The sequence below is a fragment of the Molossus molossus genome, unplaced genomic scaffold, assembly GCF_014108415.1.
Source record: "Molossus molossus isolate mMolMol1 unplaced genomic scaffold, mMolMol1.p scaffold_m16_p_6, whole genome shotgun sequence".
NCBI classification, from domain to species: Eukaryota; Metazoa; Chordata; class Mammalia; order Chiroptera; family Molossidae; genus Molossus; species Molossus molossus.
In genome coordinates this window covers 37561306-37579344 of record NW_023425399.1, presented here as the reverse complement: position 1 = coordinate 37579344, position 18039 = coordinate 37561306, and the positions used below count along the sequence as shown (strand labels likewise).

The following is an 18039-nucleotide window of genomic DNA, read 5'->3' as shown; positions in this document are numbered from 1 at the left end:
TGGATAGGGTTAGAAGCGGGTTGTCTTGAGTTTGCTTCCAAAGTCAGTGTCACTAGTACAGATTATATTTTTCACAATATCTTACCTTCTTCTACATTTTAATTGACATCTTTAAAAAGAAAAAAAAGCAACAATACAGAATTGGTGTTCAGTAAATTCCTGCTGCCTTTATTTGCCATGTGATGAGCCCAAAGCCCAAAGCAGATAAGAAGTCATATGACAAATGGCAGCCTGCAGAATGGAAACTTCAGCACTCCTAACTCCCAGGCCAGTCCACCTCATTTTAGACACCTGTAACCAAAACTGTCCAATTACCTTTCTTTACTGTTTAAAGTCTGCCTGAATGGAGACAAAACTGTTTAGATATGGATATAAGCCCATAAGAATTTAGCCAGGCAAAATTTTAAATACAACCAACTCCCTTCTGAAAATAGCTTCTAGAAAGAATTTTTTAGTAAAATAATTTAATCCATGTGTTTGTTTTGCAGTAACAGAAAAAAAAATCTACCCTTTATTGAGAGATTATATTATTCCCACGTCTTTTCCTCCCAAAACTCAGGAGCTGCATCTCAGTGTAACTTGTGCTACCTAACATTTCTAAGAAACTGGCTTTTCACAGACTTTAGCATTCTGAAACTCCTGGGTTTAATGGGTTTGTCCTCAGACGCTAGCAGGAGGACAATCATAGAACAATAGGGGTCAATACACCTCTTATCAAGGGTTCACCTTCTACTTTGATACCACCCATTCTAGGAAAGGAACTCAGAAGGTCAAACTGCTATGAAAGAAGCTTATAAATAGATAAAGTAAATGAAACTAATGAAGAGACCATAATCAAATATTCCTGGAAAAGACGATTAGCTGGCTTCCTTCAGAAACAAACATTCATAGAAACAAACAAAAGATACAAAAGAGAATGTTGTGAACCTCTAAGGATAAAACTAATAATACAGGTTTAAGAAAACTGTCCTCCAGGTAAATATAAAAGAAAAATTCTTCCCAGTAACATTTAAAAGTGAAATACTTATGGGCCCAAAGCAATTATTGACCAAATAGCAGACAGCAGTCTATGAAAATGGAAAATAAGTCTATAATTCTGCTAATTAAACATAGATATTTACAATGTCTGTCTTGCTTTTGTCCAGTGTTTATTCATGCACCTAAATGAAAATAAAATAATTTTAATACAAGCAAGACCACCCCTGAAAGGTTGTTTTCCTTCTTAAGATGTTTATACCTTAGCCAATGTCCAGAACAGCAAAAACATATCAGAAAGGATTCAATTTAATTTTTCAAAAACTTTTTTATGAAGGGTCCTCTAAGTATGAAAATTCTAGTATCTTGCAGTTCTAAAGAATATAGATAAATAGTGTAAATATATAAAAAATAATTTCCCTAAAAGATATGTAGAGCAAGAGCAATACCTTACTTATTAGCTCCAGGAAAAAAAGACTAGTTATTTCAATTTTTTTTACCTTTCACATCCCTGTTCTTCTTCCCTTAAACTTCCTTTGTATTTATTTCTTGAAGAAACATTCACAATTGGGATCACTAGTCTCCATCATTCTAACATTATAACTAGTCAATAATGAAAATCATATGATTTTAATTTCTTAATACAGATTGCTTAAAAATAAAAAGAACCTGTGTTTTTCTATTGTAACCTTATAACTATGCTTTTAACATGCTTACATTTTTTTAATTTTTTTAGACGCTTGCTACCACTACCTTATTGTAGTACAACTTCAGAAAATGTTGAGATTCCAAAGCTACAAACCAAATGGCATTCTAGCTTTGGCAGGCTGAGCGCCTCATTTTGGATTCTCTCACTCCCTCTAGCGTTTGTTAAAACCATGAACCAGTTACTTCACTGAACAAGAGCTCGACATTAAGTCCTGCCCACTTATGACATCACCCCCTTCTTCAGCCACTGCGAGGTGAAGCCTTAACTTCAGACTTGGAGGTGGGCTGTGCGCAGTAAACTGGAATGCTCTCCCTGGCTCCCTCTCAGTGCAGGAGTGATCCGAAGCAGGACAAGCTCATCTCGCAGCTGCTGTTGGCTTTGTGTGAACTGGACGCCGCGGAGCTTGGGAGAGGGGGAGGGTTGTTACTCCTGTTCACAGTCAGTGGAATTATACAGCTATAGCGGCAGTATATATGGAATTGCTTTTTCTCGTCTTCCTGGTAAGTGTTTCCCATATTTTTTCCTTATGATTGTCCCAGAAAGTTTTCTTGGTTTTTACTCTCTGTAAAGAAATGACTTGGTACCATGAGGCATCCAGATCCAAATGTTTACTCTGTCACCAGTACCAGCAGTGTATGTGCATGCCAGAAAGCAAGGACAAATGTGACTATATAGCCAAATGCAAGAAGTTACTTAAAACCTACTTTCATTTAAGAAAAAAAAAAAAAAAAAAGAGCTATGTTCTGTCTCTTGTATTTGCTATTAAAAAAAAAGTCTCATGGAAACATTAAGTTGGAAAGTTAAATGTTAAATATTAAAAAATACAAGGCAGATTTTTTTCACAGAGAGGAAAACAGAAGGTCTTACTAACTTGGTGTGTACTGTACCTGTGGTATGATCACCAATTGCTGTTTTTACAACTGTGAAAGAAAATCAATAATCCCTCAGCCCATGAGTACGCAGTACATGAAAAGCATACATCTTGCTCACAGCTAGCTGAGCTACTCCTGGAGACTCATATGCCTCTAAGGATTAACAGCTACACCTAGATTTTAAAGCTTGCACTGCTATCCTGCCAGAGTGACTTCAAGCATTTCAGGCTTCAAATCCCAACTAGTTAATTCAACTCAGAGGAGAGGGAGACTCTTCCAAACCGTATCTCCTCTCCTGTAGAAAGCTAAAATCCATTGCTTGGTCAAATGTAGTATGTGACTAGCATAGTAACTGGCAAAGTCTACTCAGAAAAAAACTAACAAAGCTGAGCCTGGAAGCTATGCCTGATGTACGCGACGAGTTTAGGGAGGCAGGAAAAAAATGAGTAGAGCCCTCATCAAGAGGGATCTGTAGACTATCCACTCACTTGTAACTTATACTAGGAAAATCTTATTATATTGAGAGAGATACTTTTATACAACATAGCTTTCAAAAAGTAGTTAAATGTATCTTAAAAAAAATTTTTTTCAGTGAATTTGGTCTGAAACAAAATGGTTGAAACAAAATGAATGCAACAGGCCTATATTTTCTCAACATTGGGGGGAGTGTTTTTTAATTATTTATTTATTTAGGAGTAAAAAGAAAATAAATCATTGATATTTACCAATTATAGAACCAAATTTTCATATGTTTTTAAAAATTAGCTGTTTCAGATTTTCTTAATAAATCTATCTGCTCTAAAATGCACGTATGTCATTTCATTAGCAGGAAACAACATGAATAAAAGCACTAAAAAAGTGTTTCAGCTGTAGCAATGCCTTTCTTTTATCTTTAACTGCATAAGAATAGCCTGACCAACATAAACATAAAGAATAAATTTGTATGTTTTTAGATGGGACCATAATGCTTGCCCCAAAATGACAGATGACTGATACTCGTCTCTTTTGAAATGAGTAAAGACAGAAATTAATCCTTTAAAAGTAACACAAAATATTAATATTACCACTACTACAAATAGTAGTATGCTAGGATTTAATCTATAAGAAGATTAAATCAGAGATATGCCATTTAGGTTGCAAATATGTGTATACATCACAACATATACACACATACATACACACTTAGATTTATTAGCCTGAGATACAAAAACAAGGTTACAAAAAATGTGATTGCATGTATTTAAGTAGAAAAGTCACATCTAATTTATTTTTAAATAGAGCACTGCCAAAATGCATCAAGTTGAAGGATCAGCAAAGATATTATTGAATGAATAAGCATAATGATTTCATAAATAGTGTTCCTGTATAATACATTAATTGTGTATTAATTGGGTTTTTCATTTCTCTGCTCCCTTACCCCCACCTTTTAAATCAAATTTGGTGAGGTTCAAAATGCCTAACTAAATAAATACCTCCTAAACATTAACATTTGCGAAGTACACAATTGGGCAGCAAATAAAGTTTTTACAAAAAGAAGAAAAACAGTAAGAATTTTGTCATAACTGTATGTGGCAGCAAAATAGAAGGTATGTTTCTCTTGCTTTCAAGTGTTAATTAAGGAGCCACCAATTCTATCAAAACTTTTTCAGAGCTAAATGAAGCGGTGTGAAATAAATTTGGTTGAAATCTTGTGGCTGTCAGACTTTGTTAGCAAGCTATTAATTATCTTTACCCCCGTTTCTTCTCTAGACTATATTGCCCAATCAAATAGAAACTCCAATTATGTTCAGCATCTCCTGCCTAGGGATACAAGACCCTAATGAACACTCAGTGTCTCTAGATGAAAAATACAATTATCAGCTTCAAACACGCAAGTGCACAGAAGAGAGGTCTGTCTGTGCTTTTCTTGGCCACACAACCTAAGGCTGCCTCCTCTTTCTGGATTATTTTCAATAATTTTAAACCTTACAAATATCAGTAGCAGAGAGCTTGCCTTGTATTAATGATATATAAATGTTTCTTATTTCTGCCTTTTATTATTAATATGTCAGTGTTCACACCAATGTTACATTAAATCAGGTCATTTAAAAAATTTTTGGTTTAAAACTGCCATTTCAGTAAATCTTAACTTTCCTCCCATTTTTAAAGGTGGGTGGGCTACATAACAAAGAATGTGATTAATGGCAAGATCCAGAGCTAACTTAAAAATTATGCATAAAGCTCCCTAAATATTCTTTTATTCAACTAGTATATTGTAATAGCATTATAAATAATTGTTGAATGTCAAATGAAGACCATCATAAATGAAGACAACGAGGGAAATAGGATTGAGTAAATTTTTCAAAGTCTAATTTCTTCCCTCCTTTTTCCCTCATTCCCCTTTCCCTCTCACCACCCTCCCTCCACCCCACTTTTGCCCCAGAGGCCTTCACTGTTCTTCTCAACGGGAGGCTTTGTTGTAATTAAACCAGAGAAAAACTGGCCGGCAGCAGCCCACATCGGACTTGTGGTTTCTGAAGGCAGTGTTCTGGTAGTGTGTACCACCCCCCAGTGGGCAAAAACTCTATAGTAAATCTCTCAGCAATATTAATTCTCAAAACTGCATTTTCCTCTTCAGAATATAAAAAGGGTTGTTTCTCAACTCCTAACATTCCACCATTTTAAAAACTTATGTCAACGAACCAATTTCCAACAGAGTTTGTAAACATTTTCTGAAAAAACAAACAACCCCAAACCTTCTTTCTCTTAAGAACCAACCGTAAGAGAAAGAAATATATATTTCAGAAAGCATTTTCCAGTTTCAGAATGCAGATCAACATCACTAAACTTGGTAAAACATCATACTGAGACACAGTTTTGAAAACCATGTTTATATTGCACAGAAGAGCAGGTTTCAGGACTTTGATTTGTCTATTGACAAGAACTCCAGAGAAAACAGATTTTAAAGAAAAAGGAATGAAATATAATTTAAGCAGCAGCTAAAGTTGCATTTGTTTTGCATATGCATAATCTCCTTCCTAGCCCTAAAATCAAGTGTCAGGAATGTATAAAAAGCTCTCTCCAGGTATTAGTCTGCTTAAAAGAAATTGCTCTCACACTGATGAGACAATGAGCTTTTGTTCTTTATTCTTTCACTTTTCATGTGCACAAGTTACCGTGGCAACTTTGGAAAGAAAACCCATAGGCCATATTTGGTTAAACACCATTTTTAAAGTGTGTCACTGGACTGTGGATTGATTAGTTTATGTATTGTTGATTTTTTTCCCCTGTTCATTTAGGTTAAATCAATAATATGCTACTCTGTCATGAGAAAACAAGGTGTTTTATGATCTTGGATGTTCTCACCAGCCAGCACAGTGCTTGGCACACAGTAGATCCAAATATTTGTTGTACTAGTGTATGGAAATTTGAATATTAGAAATTTTAAGCACATCAATCAAATTGTACTCACAACACTGAAAAAGGAGTTTCACATTTGCAATGAGAAAATGTTTGTAGTTTAACAAAAGTAAGCATAATTTTAATTGTAGTTGCTCAAAGTCAGTGCAAACTTAGCATGTCCCCTGCTCCAAGCCCTCTACTGCTCACCTTTACCACTCTCTAAATTAATATCTTATTCAATCTTACAAGTCTTGGTTCTCTAATTTATTTAGTCTGGATTTAATATCATAGAAGGTAGCAGCATTCACTATGATGAAAGATAATATCCCAGCTTGCCTTTTGTATGAAGGATGCAATATTTAACTTTACAACCAAACTAAATGAAGCAGAATTGGAATCATTTATCACAAACCTACTGGGGGGAAAAATCAGTAACATAAAGGAAGAAAATAAAAATCCTTTGATTTGGAACCTTTCTTCCATATATTGCATGAATAAAATAGAAATTTCTTCAGGCTAGAAAACAGTCTGGATAAAACCAAGTATGAAAAGGCACACTTGCTTCTCTGCCTCTCAGCAAACCCTTCAGACTTCATGACTCTCAAGAGGAGAGTTAGAAGTCCTTCTGCTTGCCTGGCATTAAACAAAAGAATTGGAACTTTCCTGAAATCTGATGATCGTGGAAAATTTAACTACCAGACAGGCTGCTTAGAAAGCATTTTGCTGTCACTATCAACTAACCTGATGTTCTCCAGTTTTTCAGTTTAACCATATATGTAGTTTATTTGAAACACCATGTACTTACAAAGACGTAGCATTTGCAGGTTGATAATTTTGTTGTGCTTTTTCTAGCAGCAATTTAAGCCTTCATAAGTAAATTACTTTCCTAATATCTAAATGACGATTGTAAAAATTCCAATTTACCTAGAAATATTCACTGACTTGGATAAATTTGATTAAGCATGTATATTTTTTCAATCTTAAGGTTTTACTTAAAATAATGCAATTAACTTGGATTAAAAGTTCTACATGCCATTCTACTTTTAAATTTAATACTTTAAAAAATTATAAGCATTAGAAATCATTATGTGAGGCAAATCATTAAAAAGAAACTACAATCTCAAAACTCTATTCTTAGTTTAAGATTTTTTAAAAATGAGCAACAGTTTCAAATCAAAATCAATTTAAATCAAAGGTGGCAAATAAAGGATTTAGGGAGTTAGCAATATCAATATGTAATATAACCTTAATCTAAAGGATCAAAACCAGAAAATACCTTCCCATCTCAAACATTCCCACCTTCAAAATATAGTAGCAAAGAAGAAGTCACATAAACATGTAGATTGTCCCAATTTCTTGATTATATTTAAATACCAGTTTTCTATTCAGATTCAACTCCTTAAATTATATTAACCTTCTTAGTATATAAAAATGATAGCATGCTTTTCTATTTACATACTTTCTTAAGTGCATCATGGAAATAAATTGGAGGTTTTTCACAGACTTGATGATTACATTATAAATGCATTTAAAAAATACTCCACAATTTTTATTTATAAAAATAAATTAATAGAAAAGAGCCCTATTAAAAATTAGATTTACCAGTGAAGTGATTGTTTTTCTTCTTTGTGCTACTGTTTTAAATGCAATATACTTAATTGATGATTCAATTAAAAATAATTTAAAACCATTCCTTTAAGTAACCAGGGCTGCATTTATGTTTATCCCCAAGTTACCTCATTAACAATATTTTTCTAAAAAAAATTTTGGGGGGGTGGGGTTCGGAAGTAATGGCCCCTTTCAAGCCTACGTAGACATAAAGACTCTGAAGTCGATGTTGTGAAAACCTGGGCCACAGTGTCCATGCCATTGGGGGTCATTTTTCTGTTCATCATTCATATTCAACTACATGTCTCTACATGTGTAAATATGTAGAGCTAGCTTAGAAAGAAGGAAGTCTAAGTGTAGGGGCAGGATTGCTTGTTTTGGATGAAGAGAACATTATGGCCTTTAATATGCAAAAACTAGTTAGTTCTATAGTTCTACAGTATCAAATATAAAAGGGAAGAAGAAGATATAAAATATATTTTTTTAAAAAGGGGAACATCTGTGATACTTTCAACAATGAAGATAAAATTTTTAAAAATCAAACATGAATTGATCTGTTTTGAGCTTAAGTAAAGGGTGGTGGGATTGGTGAGGGAATCTTCATGTCTGAAGAGTATCCTTCTGTTTGAAGTTTTTGCCTTTTGTTTTAATGCAGGTTAGGGAAAGAGAATGGCATTTTCCAAGAATTTAATGAGATTTAAGTCTTTCCATGAACCCCACATTATCACCACTGTTGTATGAATGGCAAAAGAAGTTTGCATATCAAACAGAGCAGAGGAGCAGTTTCACAATTGTAAAACAGGAAAAATAAATTAATCTTCCTTCTTTTTACTCCAATTTAGATATTTTGCTTTCTCTGAATTAAAAATGAGAAATATATATATGTCTACATATTCGTAGAGCTTGATTTGGTGAGATATTTATAGTTCAGATATAAACTTTATCTCTGAATATCATTATACATCACCTTGGACATAATCTTGGCTGACCTGATTTGAGGAACAATCAACAATTTTAAAATCTCTATTCATCAGTCATCTTCTCAACTTTAGAGAATATCCTGGAGTATCATAAATGCCTGATTATTGGTAACATTTTAAGCAGGTTCTCACTTATGATTTTTATATTATTTTTAATTAGTTTATAATGCAACTTAACAAAAGTAATTGTTTTCTGAGCTCAAATTAACCAAAGTGTTTTATATTTTAAATAATTTTCAAGCTTAGAAAACATTTACAGCAGATACTTTTTAAAATAACTTTTTAATTATAATTTCAACAGCTTGGTTTTCTATTTTCACATACTGAGAAAGCAAAAGTTTTCAAGAAAAAAAAATGCACTGTAGAAATTTAACAATAATAAATAAAGCCCTAAAGGCATCACAGTAAAACCTCACATTAAACAATAAATCATTTAAACATTCCTCTGTGGGCACAATGCAATATCCACTTGAGACTACTTAATCCAACTGCTAACTGCTATTTTTGTTTCAAGTTGCCTAAATAATACATTAAATCTATCTGTAATTTTTAAAATAGTTCTTTTGTTAGTGCAGTTTATGACAGCATTGGTATCTGGTGACAAGCTAAAAGAAACTCAGTTTTCAAAGACAACCAGAAACACAAATTTTGGCCTTGTTTGACATTCACTTTCAGTACTGTTTGAATTCTGGAACAGATGCTATACTTGTTGGATGCTAGGTAATTACAGGGGGAGAAGCAAATTGCTTCTGCTTTTTTCCTTAATTTCAGGGTCAAATATTTCCGTGATACCCGAATATTCCCTCCATATACAGAAAGCCACTGATCAGGTAACCCTGGATTACAGATAATGATCCAACCCACCCCCCCATCCATCAACAAAATATTCATTTTTGAAGGTAATGGACACAGGAGTCATCAATAAAATCACTGGTCTCTTTGGTCACGTCTCGTCTTGTTTCAGAAGACAAATACACTTATTGGAAATTGGCCTGTTCATGTTTGAACCTAGAGAGAAATGCCTTGTCAGGTTTTGATATGCTTTCCTAATGGCCATTACAAGGAGACAGATGGAAATAGCATCCTTTCTATTCCAAATACAGATTTTTCAAATTCAGTTTGTTAAAAGAAAAAAAAATTATATTCTCCTGAAAAACAAATTATGACTTTTGGCCAAGAACACCTGATTCACTAGAGTTTTAAGATCATCAACTGAGAAACACCTGTGAGAAGGAAGGTGCTGTGGTCCACATTATGTATTAGGGAAAATCGAGGCCTGCAGGAAGAATTAAACAGGGCATTGAGCAAATCAAAAGAAAATCTTCTAAAGCAAATTCTTATCAACTATTCAAATTGTAGAGTGTATAACTTTCTAAAACCATGTTTAGAAGTGTCTAAAAAGTTACCATGAAATTTCTGTAAAAATTCTTGTTCTGTATTTTATCACCTCTTTGACATATAATTGTTTTCTTCTTTTTATACACTTTATCATTTTATATCTGAGATTTAAAAGTAAACTTTAAAGATTGTCCTGACCTGAGTTCAAAAGCCATGGAAGGGGCTTACTGCCTCTTGAATGAAACTTTGCTTCTTTATTTAATTCAAAGTGACACTAATAATGAGTTAACAGAAATTACCTATTTGGTGACAATCTCAACTTCACCTCTTACTTTATTAATATAGTAAAATGGGAAGTAAAAAACAAAGAGGTCATCTTATCCCTTTTCATCAACTACTGTGATGAAAGATGTTTTGCTTAAAGGAAGAATTAAAGTAAATTTCTAGAGAATCTCTCTAGTATGTTAAAGTTCATTATTAGAAGTTCATTAAAACCTTTTACTTCCACAGGAGATGCTCAGACCCAGTATATTTTAAGGAAGAGAAATATAAAGGAAATCTAATATGCTTCCCTTTTTTTTTCCACGAAGAATACTGAATTAAGTTTTCTTTCCCTCTTAAAAAGGAATACCTGTTCTTGCATAACGTGAATACACCAGATATTCTAAAAAAGCAGCAAGAAGCAAAAGCTGGAAATAACTATTTCACAGCAGGTAATCATACCTCAGGATGTAGCTACTGTACAAAGTTTATACTTGGATAATCCTGGATGGGAATAAAGGTGGGGGGTAACTGCCTGAAAAACCTATTACTATACAGGCCTTAGCATCATGAATGGCTTTCTTCATGAGGATCTGAAGTTACTATCTCTGAACACATTGCGCAGAAGAGCCAATAAGAATTTCAAAGAAAGCAATTTCCACTAAGGGAATTAAGCTACACAAAAGAAACCTTCACACAGAAACTCTATCAGAAAGAAAGAACAAAAATTACATAGCAAGCTATGTGTTCTACACAGTAACAGGAAGCTGAATTGTTTCTGGTCCCCACTTTAATGAGCTTTCCCTGCCACGCTGAACCACAGCTGGAATGTTCATTGACAGCAGCGAGCCTGATCTGGATGTGTGTGCGTCATAGGATTACTTGAATAAGCAGTGAAGAACATTTCCAAGGACTAACAAGAGTTTATAAGTCCCAGCCCCTCACCAGGAAAATAATATATGTGCATTGGATTTTCACTCACGCAAAATTTACTCACATCGTTCAATAAGGTAGGAAAAATATTAAAGTCTTTTATTTTCATGAAATTATAAAGGCTAATTAAAACCTAAAAGTGCAGAAGAAATTATATTACACAATAGATCAGTATGAATCTATAATTCTCTAGCCATGGAGAAAGTTGAATCATAATCTAGATTAGAATTTGAAGAAATATAAATGGGTTGTGAAAACATGTTATGAGACAGAATATAATGAAAAATGTGCACGAAGCCATTAAACCATGTAGTACAAAACATATAACAAAATGGGAACAAATGCACGAACTAGTGTAACATGAAATCCAATTTCATTAGTTGGATGTATTAGCTGTGTAATTCATTTCTTTCCTAAGGTAGATGAAAAATATTTCTTCTAATTTTTCTGCTAGAAATACCCATCTAACAATGTCTAATAAAGTAATAAAAGAAAAAGAAATAACATCAGTAATCAAAGCAAACAATTAGCTTTACTAGGATTCAGGATCTCAAGAGGTATGTAACTATGCCTGAATAGTAAAAGAATTGATTTTTTTTAACTACACATTTCTATACCTATACAGTCAACTTAATAAAAAGTAGACAGAGTTGTTTTTTAAAAACATTAACATTATTATCTTGAAATATAACAAATCATATTTGTATATGTCAATTCACTAAGAATAATAAGAAAAAAATAAAAAATTTAATTAGCCTGGTAGGAACTGGCTAAAAAATTGATATTAAGTATTATGAAAATGCTCTCAAATATTCAATAAAACTTTAATTATATATATATATTTTTATTAATTTTTGTTAGAGATGTTTCTCCTTATTCCCCACTGATCCCCCCCCCCTCCCTCCCTGCCCTGTCCATGTCCATTGTTCATGCATACATGCATATCAGTTCTGTGGTTCATCTCTCCCCCACCACCCCCTCTTCTGGGTATTGTCAGTCTGTACCCCACTTCCACATCTCTGGGACTACTCCATTCCTCAGACTGTTATGTTCATTATATTCCACAAATAAGTGAGATCATATAATACTTGTCTTTCTCTGTTTGGCTTGTTTCACTTAGGATGATACTTTCCAGGTCCCTCATGTCGTCTCAAAGGATAAGAGATCTTTTTTTCTTACAGCTGCATAGTACTCCATTGTCTATATGTACCACTGCTTTTTTATCCATTCATCTACTGATGGACACTTGGGCTGTTTCCAGATCTTAGCTATTGTAAAAACTTTAATTATATTTAACATTTCAAACCAAATGGGTTTTGGACAAGGTACTTATTAATTTAATACCAGAAAAATTTAAGGTAAATAGATTATATGATTGTGTTCATTGTTAGGTAGCAAAAACCCTAAGCATGCCAAAAAATTAAAATATTAGAAGTGATTATGGATGTTTTAATTTCCTCATCTATTTTGAATAGTTTTAAGGACGCTGAGCTGATCACTTTCTTTCTTTTTAAATCACTGCTGTTTAGGGCTCTGAAGCTACCTTGTGTAAAGACCTCAACACTGCTGACCATGATCAGCCCGGCCTGGACCATCTTCCTCATCGGGACTAAGATTGGGCTGATCCTTCACGCGGCACCGCTTTCAGTTATGGCTAAATCCTGTCCATCTGTGTGCCGCTGTGATGCAGGTTTCATTTACTGTAATGACCGCTTTCTGACATCCATTCCAATAGGAATACCAGAGGATGCTACAACTCTCTACCTTCAGAACAACCAAATAAATAATGCTGGGATTCCTTCAGATTTGAAAAACTTGCTGAAAGTAGAAAGAATATACCTATACCACAACAGTTTAGATGAATTTCCTACCAACCTACCAAAGTATGTAAAAGAGTTACATTTGCAAGAAAATAACATAAGGACTATCACTTATGATTCACTTTCAAAAATTCCCTATCTGGAAGAATTGCATTTAGATGATAACTCCGTCTCTGCTGTTAGCATCGAAGAGGGGGCATTCCGAGACAGCAACCATCTCCGACTGCTTTTCCTGTCCCGTAATCACCTTAGCACAATCCCTGGCGGTTTGCCCAGGACTATAGAAGAACTACGCTTGGATGATAATCGAATATCCACTATTTCATCACAGTCTCTTCAAGGTCTTACTAGCCTAAAACGCCTGGTTTTGGATGGAAACCTGTTGAACAACCATGGTTTAGGTGATAAAGTTTTCTTCAACCTAGTCAACTTAACAGAACTGTCATTGGTGCGGAATTCCCTGACTGCTGCACCAGTAAACCTTCCAGGTACAAACCTGAGGAGGCTTTATCTTCAAGATAACCACATCAATCGGGTGCCCCCAAATGCTTTTTCTTATCTAAGGCAGCTGTATCGACTTGATATGTCCAATAATAACCTAAGTAGTTTACCTCAGGGTGTCTTTGATGATTTGGACAATATAACCCAACTGATTCTTCGCAACAATCCCTGGTATTGTGGGTGCAAGATGAAATGGGTACGTGACTGGTTACGATCACTTCCTGTGAAGGTCAATGTGCGTGGGCTCATGTGCCAAGCCCCAGAAAAAGTTCGGGGAATGGCTATCAAGGACCTCAACACAGAATTGTTTGATTGTAAAAACAGTGCAGTTGTAAGAACCACTCAGACAACCACGGCAATACCCACCACAGTGTATCCTGCTCAAGGACAGTGGCCAGCACCAGTGACCAAACAACCAGAAATTAAGAACCCCAAGCTCACTAAGGATCAGCAAACCACAGGGAGTCCAGCAAGAAAAACCATTGTAATTACTGTGAAATCTGTCACCTCTGACACAATTCATATCTCTTGGAAACTTGTCCTACCTGTGACTGCTTTAAGACTGAGCTGGCTCAAACTGGGCCATAGCCCAGCATTTGGATCTATAACAGAAACAATCGTAACAGGGGAACGCAGTGAATACTTGGTCACAGCCCTGGAGCCTGATTCACCCTATCGAGTCTGCCTGGTTCCCATGGAAACCAGTAACCTCTATCTATTTGATGAAACTCCTGTTTGTATAGAGACTGCAACTGCACCCCTTCGAATGTACAACCCTACAACCACCCTTAATCGAGAGCAAGAGAAAGAACCTTACAAAAACCACAATTTGCCACTGGCTGCCATTATTGGTGGGGCTGTGGCCCTGGTGACCATTGCTCTTCTTGCTTTAGTGTGCTGGTATGTTCACAGGAATGGATCACTCTTCTCAAGGAACTGTGCGTACAGCAAAGGGAGGCGAAGAAAGGATGACTATGCTGAAGCTGGCACTAAGAAGGACAACTCCATCCTGGAAATCAGGGAGACTTCTTTTCAGATGTTACCAATAAGCAATGAACCAATCTCAAAGGAGGAATTTGTAATACACACCATATATCCTCCTAATGGAATGAATCTGTACAAAAACAATCACAGTGAAAGCAGTAGTAACCGAAGCTACAGAGACAGTGGTATTCCAGACTCAGACCACTCACACTCATGATGCTGGAGGACTCGCAACAAACTGTTTCGGTTTTTTTAAACCTAAGGGAAGTGATGTTAGGAACCCCGTTCTACTGCAAAACACTGGAAAAAGAGACTGAGAAAAGCAATGTACTGTACATTTGCCATATAATTTATATTTAAGAACTTTTTATTAAAAGTTTCAAATTTCAGGTTATTGCTGCGATTAATGTAGTGGAGATGCCTGAACACAATTCTATATTTTAGTATTTTTTAGTAATTTGTACTGTATTTTCCTTGCAAATATTGAAGTTATAAACCATTTACTTTGTGTTCTACTGAGTAAGATGACTTGTTGACTGTGAAAGTGAATTTTCTTGCTGTGTTGAACAATCAGGACTGCATTCACATGAGATCCTTGTAGTATAAGCACAGGCCATTTTTCACTTTGGTATTAATAAAATGTAAAAAAAAAAAAACAACTGGCTGAATGAGAAAGATTAAATTTCAAAAAATATTTATGAAATAATGTTCCAATGATTAAATTTGTATAATCCCAGTGGTATTCAATAAATCAAAATATGTGAAGTAATGGGCAATATCAAACTTGCTGCATATCTCCATTTTTAGTCTACAGAAGTTAGATATCCTCAAGAAAGTAATTATATCTTCTGAAATGAATACATCAACTGGCTTAAAAGGAGAGTGAGGTCTGTTGTTAAAGCCATTGTTAACAATGCTTTGAGAATAAAGGACTTCACAAAAACAATAAAGTAAGCATGTTTCCAAGTTAGGGGGAAAATTTATACTTAGACATAACACTTAAACTTGAATAGCATAGTGAACCCAGACACCAGAATCGCATTTTAGTTTTGCCTATACCATCCTCATATTTGAAAAGTGAACTCTAAAGGCATCATTGTTAGTGTTTATAATGTTTTTATCACAAAGGATGTCAAACAAACCTTATATGTATTAAAAAGGTAGTGTAACCATAAGAAATCCCCCTCAACAATGCAGAGAAAGTAGTACTTTAAATAAGTGAGAATTTAAAAGAAAAATAAATACTAAAAATCAAAATTAGATTTTGTTTATGTGAAATGTTTTAACACTGTACATAAATGTTCAATTTACTTTCACAATGATCAAGATTACTGCCCATTACTGTCACAGTTTTCCAAATATTACATAATGAACTTGTAATGTACCAATTCTTTCTAGCTTCCTACTGAATTGTGAGCTATTACTTGTTTGAAAACCACATCGCTTTTCTGTTGCCATGATTTTTTTTTCAACGAAAAAACCAAAGTGCATTGTACGCCCTTTGGCCAGTCTTGTATGTGCCTTGATCCAATGCTACATGTATTCAGCTTTTAAAATTTGACAAATTTTTCATACTTCCTTAAATATGAAAAATTACGGTCTTATTGCTGAATAAAACAAACAAACAAAAAAGTACAAAATAATCGTGCTTGCTTTTTCGGGATTGTCACTATTACTAAAGTAGCAAATTGCCCAGCACATTAGTCTAAGTACCCCCATGTATTTTTCTAGGCATAAAAGTAACGTTGGCTACAAATAAAAAATAGCAATATCTTGAGCTTGTGTATCATTTTACTTTAAAGAGTTCAGTGTTTCATGCATAAATTAATTTCCTAACAAACTTTTGTAATACTCTTATTTTACTTATTCATTCCATTCATGGAAAACTTCAAGAGAAGTGTTGTGACCTTTCAGCCTTATACACTCCTGCCATCATCCTAATTGACACTTTTTAAGGTAGTCTTTGAAAAACTAATATATAAAAGTTTTAATAGCTTTTTGGTACTGTAATTTGGCATCAAAGGATTTAAAATCTCAGATGTACCACTTACTAGGCATGTACCTAAAAACAAAGTACTTCCTCTTCTTAGCTTAGTTTCCTTCTCTATAAAATGGGGCTATTAATAGTACCCACCTCACAGGGTTGCTGTGAGGATTAAATGAGATGATATGCATGAAAACTGTACAATGTTCAACAAATATAAGTTACACTACTGTTTGGTTAAGACAAGTTAACCATGTGTTCCCAGAGTTTTACCAAATATTGCTGCTTTACTATACTAACATATCCAACAACCTAAGTAACCTCATTCATTATTCATTTGCCATCTTCAAATGTTTCCCAATACTTTCTCTTTTGATTTCTGTTATGGAGGTTAACTGTTTTCTAGGAATAACTTAGTAAAATAAATGTGATTAACAATAAATACAGAAAATGTTCTATGAAATAATTTTGACTTTGTTTCCAGAGGTTTCGAGTAGTCCAGTTGCAATTCTGCCTGACCTGAGGTAAAGATCTGGATGGTTCCATAAAGTCCCTATAAACCTATTAGTTTATAAAAAGCCAAAATCCAAGAAATTAAATCAACTATTTTCTAGTTAGTATACCTTTCAAATTGTGTATGTTTTCTAATACATGCATTTTAATAATTTTACCTGGGATATATCAGAAACATGTCTTACACCAGTAAATAGAGACAGCACTGAGCTGTTAAACGTTTATTCTTTCCGTGAGTTTGCTATAATACCTAAATCTTTTGTTGAAAAAATAGATATCCTTTCACTAGGACAACAAACCACAAATCAACTTAAAGGGCACTAAATTAATTACAGATACATTTGCATGTATCCCAAATTAAATATTCACAACTTTATTGATCAAGTACTAACAAAACTGTAGGAAAAATATCCAATGCTGGGTATAAAGCTTGTAGATTTAACAAGAATACAACTGGGGAAGTTACAAAAATAAAAATAAAAAAAGAGGAAAAAACCACTCCCTTGCTGATTGACAAAACTCAAACTGTTTTTGGATGCAGCCACTACTAACTGCATTAAAGCACTGCACTTATGCTCTTATTCCCTATTAAAACAACACTGTGCTCTATATTTCAGTAAGTCCGACTTAGTAAAAGTATTCCCCTGTGCCAAAAGAACTAGTAAAAAACTCTGCTTTACTAACTACATTTTCTGAGTAAAGCACATTTTATAGCTACATGCCAACATGACAGTTTTCATGAGGAATTCAAATAGACCCACATGCTTTAAAACACCTGAAATGTGGTTGTTAAAAGAACCAAGCCACCGCTATATTTAATATTAGCTCATCTGCTGCTGAAAATAGTAGAGGCATTTAAAATCCTAATTCCTGTCTCCTACTTAGCAAATCTTAATTTCACATAGTCTTAGAATTAAAGCTATTGTACTTTATGCTTTGGACTTTGGCTAAATTAGCAAAAAATAAGCTTATTATGAGAAAAAAAAAGTTCTCTACAAATAATCTCAAAGGCTAACGACCTTTACTGAGTGGCTTCTATATTATAAATAGCAAAAGCCTTGATTCAAGAAGTGCTATCTAGAGGTTAGACATAAATATAATCTAATGAAAGTTTACTCTGACTACATTATAGAAGAAATAATTACATCTGCTTGGATGGACCAGGAAGACTTCATAAAGA

The 18039-nt window shown here is 34.2% G+C and overlaps 2 protein-coding genes across 4 annotated transcripts in view; one reads left to right on the top strand and one right to left on the bottom strand.

Moving 5' to 3' along the window:
* Positions 1-18039, bottom strand: part of MACROD2 (mono-ADP ribosylhydrolase 2) — a 2341201-nt gene that overhangs the window by 1937041 nt on the left and 386121 nt on the right. The gene's annotated exons all lie outside the window — the stretch shown is intronic.
* FLRT3 (fibronectin leucine rich transmembrane protein 3) lies at positions 1975-16380 on the top strand. 3 transcript variants are annotated; one of them, XM_036245483.1, is made up of 3 exons: positions 1975-2184; positions 10374-10576; positions 12587-16380. In XM_036245483.1, the coding sequence occupies exon 3, from the start codon at positions 12630-12632 to the stop codon at positions 14577-14579; it is 1950 nt and encodes a 649-aa protein (XP_036101376.1). In that variant the 5' UTR covers positions 1975-2184; positions 10374-10576; positions 12587-12629; the 3' UTR covers positions 14580-16380. The 3 variants fall into 3 exon arrangements, with proteins under 3 accessions (XP_036101376.1, XP_036101374.1, XP_036101375.1); XM_036245481.1 differs by lacking the exon at positions 10374-10576 and having other exon boundaries at positions 2045-2184; positions 12587-15974; XM_036245482.1 differs by lacking the exons at positions 1975-2184; positions 10374-10576 and adding an exon at positions 10644-11134 and having other exon boundaries at positions 12587-15974.

What these genes read in the sequence shown, in the direction of transcription:
- FLRT3 (XM_036245483.1), top strand. Translation starts at nt 12,630, where the DNA reads ATGATCAGCCCGGCCTGGACCATCTTCCTCATCGGGACTAAGATTGGG.